Genomic DNA, 13,007 nt, shown 5'->3' with positions numbered 1-13,007 from the left:
TTCTCATTGACAAAACAGAACAAGGGAGACGTGCTGCGCCGTTATCAGCGTATATCTTACAATCAAGATATTTACGTAGTCATTAAGATGATTTCATGGTTAATATTAACTTTCATCAGTGAACGAGATGCGCTTTGAATTATCGATTTTTAAACAACTGGAACCGTTAGAGGTGAATTTTTTTATTTAAAGACGTGCAAATTTCCTATATACGATATGGCTGAATAAATAGGAATTTCAACATGTTTGTTGAATTAAATACTTCAAAATTAATTATTTCTTCACAATAATCTTTCGTGCTGAATACATTTCACTGGGTGTTGATTTAAATGTAACTTCCTGGTTTTTGCACGTAGTCTACGTCAACATCATTGATCATTAAATAATTTCCGAATTGATTCTTCACAAAAAGATGAATAAAGATATAGTAAATGAATAACAATGAAGTAGACGAAGGTGGAGAAAGTAAACATATTTTATATTAGTTCGATCTATGTTGCAATTAGGGAGGAATATTATACTAGAGAAATCTTATGTGGATGAAAAATGAAGAATATATACAACGATATTTGGAAATTGAAAACTTTGAAATTCAATCTATTTAGTCGAAAATGCAGTTTTACTAGAAAGTCATCTATAAATGTATTTCATATTGTGTGTTTCACTGTTAGGAGTTATATTGACCTGTGAGTCAGCAAAATAGAAAGAGGGAGAGACGTTAATATTTTATCGGTGTATTTTACATCAATGACACAGTAACGTGTATTATTCAAAATTAATTAATGTTGGTTATCATTCATTGTCAACAGTGAATAAAATTCGTTTGGAATACCAAGGTCACATATACTGATATACTCAAAGTTTGTCATAGCGCAACTTTTTGTCAAAAATAACTGAATTCTATTGAATTCAAAAGACTTGTTGAACTAGATTCTTTAGAATTCTTCCTTTCGAAGTAAGTTTGTGAGTTACATTGAAATGAAAACATGGTTTAAACAAGATTCTTCCCTGCTGCGTATGTTTCACTTGTATTGATTTGCGAACAACAATTACATTCGTTTATACAGTACATTAAATTTCAAAACTTTAGAATTAATTTTGAATAGTTTATCAAATTTTTCCGCGCATATGGATTAAGGAGCAAGTAAATGAATGTATAAAAACATAAATAAATAAAAATACATGTATTTATTTTTATATGATTAGGAGTAATACAAACACTAAGCTATTACAAATTCAAATATACATATATCTGAATCGTAAGATTTTGTTTTACACTAAGAAGGACACCGACCTTTAAAAATTAATCGCTACATGAAAGGTGAAGATAACGAACAGTTATCAATACATATCAACTCATTTTAAAGTCAAGTTCTGTGATACGCCTTAACTGAATATCAAAGCAAGCACAAGAAGCAAAGGAGACAAAGTAGAAAGCTTGAAACAATTATGTACCTTAGCACAGGTTTTAGATCAATTTGTATCCTATTTGCCTACATTTTTCAAAACTCACAACAAGAAAGAGCTTCCACTCAGGATTGCGTCTAATATATATGTTGTTTTGACAGGGACACACACGACAAAGTCTCAGTTTTCCTACGAAAAGTGTCGGCTTTCAAACTAATTAGAAGGTTGCATTTGTGAGGTATTATAAATATGTTGCATTGTTTTCTCGTAGCAAATGACCATTAGCACTATGAAGAATATCATCCTGCTGTGTGTATTTGTTATCCTGCCGGATAAATCAACGATGGACAAGAGCCATCCGACAATTCAGAGTATGTTGTTTATCTTTATACTTTTTGTAAATTACAATGTCTTCATCAAATGATAGTATAAGTAACATTTTGTAGACAATCATCTATCTAAAGGTTAATTAAAATCCAAACAAATAGTAATTTTCATACATAAATTCGTAAAATGAAATAATGATATAAAGTATACTTCTATTTTTGAAATATTACAGACAAACTGCGACAACAGCTGGAAAACACACCCTGGAAATGGAAACTCGCGGAATCCCGTATTCAAAAGGATCACCCTGTTTCCTTCAATGTAAATTTTGTTTCCACCTACAAAGTGACTGGAATCATCAAGGACAAATACCCAATGTGTAAGTGAAATTATAGCTTAGTGATTGTCTTTTAGGGCCATTAGTTGTCATTTTGTCATCAAAAGTTTTATTCAATGAAAATTGTCCAATTGTATATATTTCAGTAAAAGTACCAGTATTTAATGATTTTACACACCTTTTACCTCAAAACAAGCACATGATTATGTGAATTTGGTGATTGAGTTGTTATTTTCTTGCCACACTATAATTATTCCTTATACATTTCTTATACTAAAAGTGGATATCTAACTTAGTTTCATTATGTTTCTCTTCATTTTGTACATAATAAATGTTTATTATAAGATTAAACATTCTTTTTGAAAACTGTGTGTAAAAGCTTGCCGTTTTACTCACAAACTGAATAAAGGTGGAAAGCACCTCTATGCTAAGTTTTTAATAAAATGCCCGGAGTTTACACATCGATAGATTCTTTAAAAAGAATGCTTGATTCCTATAATTCCAATTCGTTCCCTGTATCAGAAATTTCAAAACATGGTATATTTTCCCCGCACTATGAAAGGTGAAGATAACGAACAGTGATGAATCTGAAAACTCCTATAAGCAAAAGAAAAAAGGGAGTTGAGCAAACACGGACCCCTGGATATAGGTGGGATCAGAATCCTAGGAGAAGTAAGCATCCCCTGTCGACCGGGGACACCCGCCATGAGCCCTATATCTTGATCACGTAAACGTAGTAACCCCTAGTCAAAACCAGTGTGCCAAGAACGGTCTAACAATCGGTATGAAACACGCCAGACAGCATTTTACCCAATAATAGGTTATATTTGTAAACTAGATTTTTATAACGACCGTAGAATATTGAAATACTGGCTTCAAACATGACTGTTGAATGTTTTTTTTTTAGGGTGGGGGTTCAGACACATATGTATACATAGCGTATTTGGATTATTTGGATTATTGAGGTGTAAATTCTCATCTAGCTTTATTTTTGTTAAAAGAAACCAACTGCAATAAATAACACAGGAATTGTTAGTCATTAATATGTATTTCCATGCAATTAAGATATTTGGGGGAAAAAGGTTATCATTTTCACAACTAATACACCTTTAATATTATAAACATTTCTTTCAATATCTAGACCTGATAGATTTATTGATATCAATAACTGACTTGTTTCTTTGTAAAAAAAAAAAAAAAAAAATAAAGCCTCGCATCGTTAATGTTCACTGTTCTAGAAAAGACTGAAGGACATATACAGTTTGTTCACAGTTTTCAGGTTATGTTTTATCTACTTAAAGACGAAAAGTATCAGAACATTGAACTTTCTAAATGTAACATTCCCGTGGGGATCCGATTTAGTATAGGTCCTCAATATCCCCTTGATTGTCGTAAGAATGCGACTTAATGGGGCGGTCCTTCGGATGAGACCGCAAAAACCGAAGCCCCGTGTCACAGCAAGTGTGGCACAATAAAGATGCCTCACTGCTCAATGGTCATAAGCGCCGAGCCTAGGCCTAAATTTTGCAGCCCTTCACCGGCAGTGGTGACGTCTCCATATGAGTGAAATATTCTCGAGAGGGACGTAAAACAATATTCAATAAATCTAAATGAAACAATAACTCAAACTCAGATAGATTTGAATTGTATAAGTACATTTATGGTTCTTGCTGTGATGGCACCACAGATAGGACACTAATAATTATTATATCATTCAAATCACAATAAAACGGGTCAATTAGATTGTCGTTATGGAGCGCTTTCGAATCATATACGTTCACTCAAAATATGGTGTATGATCACACAGTTAATTATATCATTTAATCATTGTGAATAAAATGATATATATATTCAGAATCAATATCGACCCTATCAGAGATTTGTTTAAAGTGTCTATTATTGTTAACACACGTGAAAATTTTAGGTTCAAATACATCTATTTGTACATCTATGTAGTAAAATTCTTTAACACTAAATATATATCATGAATCGCTCACTTGTTTGATTTTTAGTTATAGAACCATAGAAATTACCCATTGATGAAGATAAACTAGAAGGCTGTGCTTATAGAATTATTCCAGTATATTGAAATGTTCATATTTTTGTACTCTAAGTAATTTATTAATGCTGTTAGTGTATTATTTGAGTTGTTCGGTTTAAGTGAGAGACTGTGCAACCATATTGAAGAAGAACCCAAAGAGAAAGAGGCAAGATGGAGTGTATGTAATATATCCTGATCTTAAAACAAAGAAGCACGTGTACTGTGACATGACAACAGAAGGCGGCGGCTGGACGGTGAGTATTTCAAGAAAGTCAAGCGTATCCATTATTTTTTTTATTAATTTCCTTGATTTGGTAGATAATACGCTATTGATATCATCTGTGTTGATGTTTACATTTACGTTATTGTATAACGAATAATTTCTGACAAACAGCTTTAAAATGTATTAGAAAATTATAGTAGTTTTAATGATGTAACAAAGTGAATGCTTTACAATGCCATTCTTCCAACAGGCTGTTGCCCATGGGCACGAATGATGTTCGTTTATTACGCAGCACAGTTAATGTTCAAGTAAAGAGCCTTGTCATGATCTATACAGGAATATGTATTATGACATCACACAAAAACAACAAAAAAATCGCAATCCTGCAAAATACCATGAAATAACATAATTAATGTTTCTAAAAAGCAATGAAGTATAGTACTACACAAAAAACTTAACAATAAACTTTTTTGTCGCTGATGTAATATGTCACCTTGATAAAATTGATCGTGATACACTTGTTATCATGACGTCATCATGATAGTATGAAGCATTTCATTTGCAGTAAGTGGTAGATCAACTTTTTTTTATGAAAAATATATTTTACAATTAAATGGGAAAATGTTTGCAGATATCTAAACGACTATTAATTTGAGAACAATGCCATTCTTATAAATTCACAAAAATAATTTCTATTTACCCCGTATGAAGGCAGTCATGCTTTATTTATAGAGAAGGGGGCAGATGGGTTGCTCTTACAAATCGATTTATTGCAAGATGATACCCTCAATGCATCATAATGGGTTTTCTAACGTGAGCCAAAGAAATATTAAGCTATTTCAAAAGTGCTGATGACCTGGAGAAATCTTATAAATATATGATCTAATTTGAATTAAAAATACAGAAGACCGGTAAGAGATTCAACACGCACTCAATGTGATTTTAACAATTATAAACCAAAATCTTCAGAACTCCGCAGCGTTTTTTAATATACTACAGAGTTTCAAAATATTCCTGACTTAAGGTTGGAATTTCAACCTTATCATGCTCTTGCAATATCGACATTTATTGATCACCTCAATATTGCAGGTATATTTACTAAAACCATACGACACCAAATCACACGGTCAGTCTAAATATAAAATAGCATCATCCTGAATATGTGTCCATCATATTTTGATGCAACATCAGTAAAGCTCCAAAATGTTTCATCCGTCCTACTCGTAATAATTGATGTTTTTCGATTGCATATTTCCATTGGCCACCTTAACTGTACTGCGTACATTTTTATATTCAGAATTTATCAAAAAGCTTCTACATGAGCCATGATCTTTTGTTGTTGTCTTCAACTTGATATTTAGATTTATCTGCGACGTTTTGTCTGTTAACAATAATCATTTTTATTCATAATTTGATTCAATATATCCCAATGAACTCGAAATAAAAGACCCCTTAGAGTCTTCCACATCTGCTTCGTACGGCAAACTAACAACTCAAGTTCATGATAAACGTCATGACTTCGGCTTCTCCATCGTCAACTTCCCATATCTATGTAGAATGTCCCATCCTCATCTACATATGATATATCTGTATTTCAAACGATTTGATACACAAGAGCTTATTCTGTGTACATTCCGTTTTTAAATCGAGGCAGGCTACTGACAAACAGGTTTGTGTTTAATGGGGTTTCAACAGTCCCGTTCAACGTCAACATTTGCCAAATTCCATGGTCGTTATAACGACTTAGTTTGTCATTACAACCAATTGTGAGGCCGTTCTCAACACACTGATTTTCGCTACTGGTCACTCCGTTTACCAGTACCTGATCAAGATATAGGACTAAAGACAGGCGTGACCGGTTGACGGGGGTGGCTACTCCTGTTTAGTACCAGATCCTACCTTTGATGTATCCAGGTGTCCGTGTTCCGCCAACTTTTAATTTGGTATTCCTTATAGGATTTATGAGCTTGATCACTGTTCGTTATATTCACCATTTCATGAAAGATAGAAATTACATTTCTTAGGTGTTTGAGATCTGGGAAATGGTGTGAATATGGGGATATCATAACAAGGTTTTAGAATATAATGTATTTTTGACTTAACGCTCTCTGTTTAGGTTATTCACAAAAGACTAGACGGGTCGACAGACTTTTACAGGGACTGGAGAGCCTACAAAACTGGATTTGGTAATGCCAATCACAACTATTGGATAGGTGAGTATTTGTCGGAAGATGCAGTGTTCTTTACGTCGGAATGTTGAAGACAAAGGTACTGGTAATGAAATGTCAATGCTATGCACTGATTTACATGGATATGCATTGTGCGGTTACACTTAGTCAGACACCTACCTACTACAGCAGCAAACATGTCTGGGTTTCCCAGTTTTTCACTTCTAAATAAGAAAAAAAATATATTCTGATCAATTTCCCCATTCTATCATTCTTATTATTGCTGCCTACAAAGAAATATGGAATATGGAATATTTTGGCGCACTGATTTTGGCTGGTGTGACCGGTCGACATGAGATGCTTATTCCTCCTAGATACCTGATCCAACCTCTGGTTTGTCCAGGGGTCTATGTTTAGGGTAAACCTGAATGGAGTCTCGAAATGGCTTCAATCTAATTAAAATCAGATCCTAGGATACGCTCACAATCGCTATAATAGGATCTGACATAACCACATTGGGGGTCATGTCTACATGACCTTTTGCTTGGAATATTCATGAGAACTATCAGCCAGTCATATTGCGCCATACAGACAATGATGGCTATTCAGGTGGTTCCCAACAATTCGTAAACAGGTTGCAGTAATCGCTTTCCCACGGAGTTTAATGCACATTATAAAATTGTATATTCTCACATAAGGAATTTTAAATTTTCGCAATAATGTCTAATCTATTCTGTCCATACAAACAACAAAATGTACGAGATAAAATACACCCAAATCAAATTAATTGTGAATTGCAATTTATGTATGAATAGGGATGGGTACGATTTGAAGAGTTTTCAAAATAGTTTACTTAATTAACGCAAGGAATATAACGCCAGTCGACGTAAACGGTGGATTGTGACGTCACATCCAACTGTGATATGTTTTCTTTCAAACCAAAAAATCGCAGCCGTTTTCCTTGAATTATAAACTTCTACGGTTTCAAAGCCGACGCGCTGATTGGCTGATATAAAGTTTATCTGAACATGATCCCTAATCGGGTTATGTCAGATCTTACGCAGCGTATACGGCGCGGATCTAAGGGGTCTAATTTTAATTAGATTGGAAATGGCTTTTGTAACTTTTAAGCTTATAAAACTTTGTCATTTATGAAATCCAACCTATTCATCCTCTTAAAGAATTTTCTGAAACAGTTGTATATTCATGGCATCATGCCCAGACATTTCGCAGCAAAAACAGGGTATATTTTGTTATATTTTCCTTTGACCCTTTGGTTCATCCCGCTAAGGTACAGGACTCAATTTACTTTTTGCTAAGGATAGGGGGTCGTTGGTCATATTTTATAAAGTTCTGTTTCGGATGTAAAACTTACACGGTACCAATTGTGATGCACCAGATGCGTATTTCGACAAATAATGACTCTTCAGTGATGCTCAACCGAAATGTTTGAAATCCGAAATAACAATGAAGTTTTAGAGCAATTATAGGGAAAAACAGTGTGCCAAAAAAGTGGAGTCAAATTCGTCTAAGGATAAGAGCTATGGGTGAAGGAGACAATCCTTAATTTTGAAATGAATTTTATAACAGCAATTAAATATACATCCGTATTTTCAAGCTAGTAACGAAGTGCTTATAAACAAAATGTTGGCGAAAGGAAATGGAAGCAATATGATCATAAAGTGTTCTTTCGGGGTGTTTTCTGAGAGGAATACGCTGGGAGTGCTTGAAAAATTTACATTGAGGATTGTAAAAAAAATCAGTCATATGAACTGATCAATTATAATTCTAACATATTATCCTTAAAAGGAAACGACGTTCTATATTTGCTGACCAAGTCAGGGAACCACGTCCTACGTGTGGACCTTCAGAAATTCAACGGTCAGAAGGCGTACGCTAAATACTCCAAGTTCTCTGTTGGTGACGAAAGCAGCAAATACAAACTGACTGTGTCTGGATACAGCGGCACGGCAGGTTAGGATATGATTTTTTTCTGATTTTAATGCTAAGAAGAAAAATACGATTATACTCATTATTTGTATTCATATTATTCATCTTTTGAGTCACCTATCTATAATGTCATTTTACATGTATATACCTAAATTTACCAAACTATTGATAGTACAAATAATTCTACTTGATGGATGGGTTGACTGCAGATTCATTGGTCGTATGAATGTGTATCTATACAAAGGATTTGATCGAATGGTTGATTGGATGACTGATTATTTCATTGATCTTTTTATATTTTATGTACCGTCGAGAATCCCGTCACTAATCAGCAAAGTTTGAATGCCATGAATGTTTATCTATGCAAAGCGTTTAAGACTATCTGTAATGTTAGGGTTCTTAATGATTTACCATTACTTCATCATAAAGTTAGATTTAATTCTTTAAAATCTTTCAAAAAACTATACAGTGTCACCTCCCAGTTATCAGCCAGAATGCCTCTAAATTCACGTATAAAGACGACCTCAAAATGTCTGATAAATAAGGTCTAGAGAGCAATGGCGAAAGGATAAAGTTTTTTTTTTACTGTCTTCTTTTGTTTATTTTTTGTTTAATTATTTTGGGGGTCATGGGCTTTTTTTCTTCTTTTTATTTAAAAATCTTATTCCTTTTTCTTTTTGACAATTATTACTACAGAGATGCCTATTCATTCTGGATATTTCCATAACACAACGTTGGATTTATTACTATGATTTATATTTACTGAAGACAACATTACATTTGTTACTATGCTTTATTCTAGGGGACAGCTTCAGCTACCACAATGGAATGAAATATACAACAAAAGATCAAGATAACGACAACTATAAAACAAATTGCGCGACGTATTATAAAGCAGCGTGGTGGTATAACAAGTGTTCCTATTTGAACATGAATGGACAGTATGCTAACTCCGCCGTGGTCAGTGACTTCAAACTTAACTGGTATGCTTGGGGGAATAAACACGAAGCATTGAGAAGAGCCTCCATGATGATCCGACCATGGTAATTGATACAGAGTGTCAACACAATTAATAAACTATGGAAATGAAGTTTCTTCTTCTTCTTTTTTTATATTTCTCCTCTCTTCATGTGTCCGAGTATATACTTGTATATTCATAAACGCAGCTTGAGGTAAATGATGATAGTTGGCTCACATTCTATTATATTAGCTCGTGTGACCTACGCGAAAGCATGTTCATGATACATTGACACACAAAATCAAATTCTCCCTCACTTTAATTTTTTGGGATATAGATTAATTAAGTACTAAATAGATAACACAAACATAACATGATGAATAGAGAAACGGTTGCGTCCTACCACAAAAAACAGTTTTGAAATTGACTGCATTACTCAAAACCATCATCACATGTACATACATTGATAGGGCTGACCTGAAAATATTAAATTATAAAATCAAATCCAAGTGATTATTTTTATTTCACCGTTATCCGATATTCGGGGGCATATAATTTTTAATGCGTATGTTTCTCATAAAGTCTGTCGTTTTGTCTGTTAATCTGCAATTCTGTTCGTGAAACTTTGATTTTGTGGTATATTTGGAATGGTTGGTCATTGAGCTTTCATATATTCTTTTGACAATATCTTTCTTTATGTAGCAGAAATGTTAATTTTATAACCTTGACCTTAGGGTTTGACCTACTCTTAGAAACTTTTGACCTTTGTTATAACCTTTAAATGGATTTTGACAGAGCTTTCATTTTTCACATGTGTATTCCTTATGACAACACCTTTCCTTATGTACTAGAATTACTCTTCTGCCGAACAAAGACATCAGTGTTTCACAAACACACGTCTTGTTTTATATTGTTGAGCTCATTATGCATTGAATGTAATTATCATTTGACCAATCAGACTTCAGTCGTCCATGTAACGCCAATGATATCTTCCCTGGAAGATGCTGATGTACATGTACCATTCCATACCTAACACGTAGTATGTTAAGCAAAACCATCGTAATTTGATATCGACACGATATCATCGATATTAATGATATCGACTTGAACAGAAAACAAACCTATTCTAGTTCTCATGCAACCATTACCAAAATGATCATGATTCAATATCGAATCGATATCGTCAGTAACGATACAAGATTATCACTGTGATACTTATCGTATCGGTATGAGATCATGTTTGTTTTGTCGATATCGTTGATACCGTATCTACATCGTGTCTTGGACATAACTCAGTACTTCTGCATGGAATCAAAGTGGTGTATAGTAAAGTAATGTTTGGATGACTGATCACTGAACATGAATATGAAAGGTGAAAATAACGAACATTGATCAATCTCAGAACTCCTATAAGGAATACAGTTGAACAAACACGGACCCTGAATACACCAGAGGTGGGATCAGGTGCCTGGGAGGAGTAAGCATCCCCTATGTATAGGAAAGTAATTTTTGGATGATTGATTACTAAATATAAATATTTGCTTTTTCCAATTCTGTTTACGAAGCAACTGTCTATGATACTAAATAGTCTAGTCTTTAATTTATCGTTAGGGAGGTAAAGTGTTGAAAATTCATACAGTTTCATGTTGATTTGTACAGAAGTCGATAGGTGCCAGGGTATAGAATTAACACTTAATTTTACTGGCGGCCGCCACTTATTAACTCGCGGTCGCCACCTAATTTATATATGACGGCTGACAAATGCAAAAAACAATGTAATTCGTATCGCTGAGTGATTATTTTGGAAAGATTTGGAATAGTATGCAAACACGCAGTATCGTTTTTCAAAGTGTAGGAACAGTCGGAGGAAAAATTGTCTTCTACAATTGTTGACAAGCAGAAAAGGAACCTAAAATGTCTCTTTCCCCCAAACTTCATACTCCTAAATTGGAGGGAGGGGGCTCCGTACATCCTTCAATTTATCAGTTCATTCATTATTACATTTTACCATTCATTACTGCAACCAAAATAGTGGGGGCCAATCCGCCAATTAATCTTATTTCACATGTGAAAATAACTTAGTTTGCATGTGAAAATAACAGAAATTGAACGTTGTCAAAAAATATGGAGGGTCAGTCCCGTGGTTCTACCTATTTAACAGTACAATCGATAAACAATAATTTAATGCTCTTCATTGTCTTAATTGTATGTATCACATACATATTACTAAGGATTAGGGAGAGATTGCACCCCTTTCATTTTGAGAGAGAGATTGGGAAAGAGAGAGGAGTTGAATAACTGACGACAGTCATATAAATGATTTAAATTAAGTGGTGGCCGCCATATAAATTAAGTGGCGGCCGCCAGTTAAATAAATATTAATTCTATACCCTGGAACCTATCGGCTTCCGTAGATTTGCAAAATGTTTTGTGATTTTCAATTTACTAAAAGTTGTTTGTTTTGGTTTTGGTTTTGTTTTGTTTTTCTTTACATTTTTTTTTAAATCCAAGGTGATAATTCTCACAAATGATATTAAGAATACAAAATCAAAAGTATGGTAAACAAGCGCCCAAGCCTGGACACACGAGAGGTATAGTGTGTTCATGGAACCTTGATTTCTTGTTTTTGAATTAATCGAGTTTGTTGCAATATTGACACAGCACGAAAATGTCGGAAAATCTTTAATCTTCAAATAGAGCATATATGATGAAAAGCGAAGACAACGAACAGTGATGAAATTCAGCCAAATATGTTAGGTAACCAAAGATGAATTTTACGTTTCACGTAAATTGTCTTTTTCTAAAGCTCTTCTCAAAACGTGAAAAAGCAAGCAAACACTTTTTCTAAACACGGGGATAATGTATCTATATAATGTTCCCTACCACAGTTTGCCCGAGTCATTGGTGGAAATCCTTTCACTGTTTTTCTATTTAAAAAGCAGTTTTATACAGTTTTATAATGTTTGAATCTAATGATTCATAAACAAAATTGTCCAATTTTCGAAAGCTGGTATTTGTACGGGAGATGATTAAGGGGGCCAAATAAACAAGTGAAAATAACTATTAGTGATCAATCTCATGGATCACATGAAAGGTGAAGATAACGAACAGTGATCGATCGCATAACTCCTATAAAATATAAAACATGAGAAGGACAAATATGGACCCTTGGACATACCAGAAGTGGATCAGGTGTCTATGAAGTGTACCCTTCCCCTGTTAACCGGTCATCACCGCCGTGATCCCTATATCTTGATCAGGTAATGGAGTGATCCACAGTCAAAATCAGTGTGTATAACGAAGTGTTTAACAAATGACATGAAACACTCCAGACACCATTTGATCCAATGACAGGTTTAATTCTTAAACCTGAGTAATCCGTATCAAACTCAGTATTTAAAGAACGCTCCAATAATTCATATGAAATATTGCACTCCACCAAGAAACAACTTGTATTTGCAAATTAGATCATTTAGATTGTGTATAGGAGTTATGAAATTGATCACTGTTCTTTATCTTCATCATTATAACGACCATAGAGGTTTTGTCATCTGACTGTAAAAAAGAATGTTGTAATCCCTGTAAAATCAATGTAT

At 33.9% G+C, this 13,007-nt stretch overlaps 1 protein-coding gene across 1 annotated transcript; it reads left to right on the top strand.

Annotated features, from left to right (window-relative positions):
• Positions 1 to 1,684: 1,684 nt before the first annotated feature.
• LOC125675304 (fibrinogen-like protein A) lies at positions 1,685 to 9,543 on the top strand. Its single transcript, XM_056160374.1, has 6 exons — positions 1,685 to 1,778; positions 1,967 to 2,113; positions 4,233 to 4,366; positions 6,452 to 6,548; positions 8,313 to 8,477; positions 9,256 to 9,543. Exons 1-6 carry the CDS (start codon positions 1,697 to 1,699, stop codon positions 9,498 to 9,500), a joined length of 870 nt encoding a protein of 289 aa, XP_056016349.1. The 5' UTR covers positions 1,685 to 1,696; the 3' UTR covers positions 9,501 to 9,543.
• Positions 9,544 to 13,007: the final 3,464 nt, after the last annotated feature.

The sequence above is a fragment of the Ostrea edulis genome, chromosome 3 (assembly GCF_947568905.1).
Source record: "Ostrea edulis chromosome 3, xbOstEdul1.1, whole genome shotgun sequence".
In the NCBI taxonomy this organism is placed as follows: domain Eukaryota; kingdom Metazoa; phylum Mollusca; class Bivalvia; order Ostreida; family Ostreidae; genus Ostrea; species Ostrea edulis.
The sequence above is the reverse complement of the archived record's forward strand: the minus strand, read 5'-3'. Positions and strand labels throughout refer to the sequence as shown.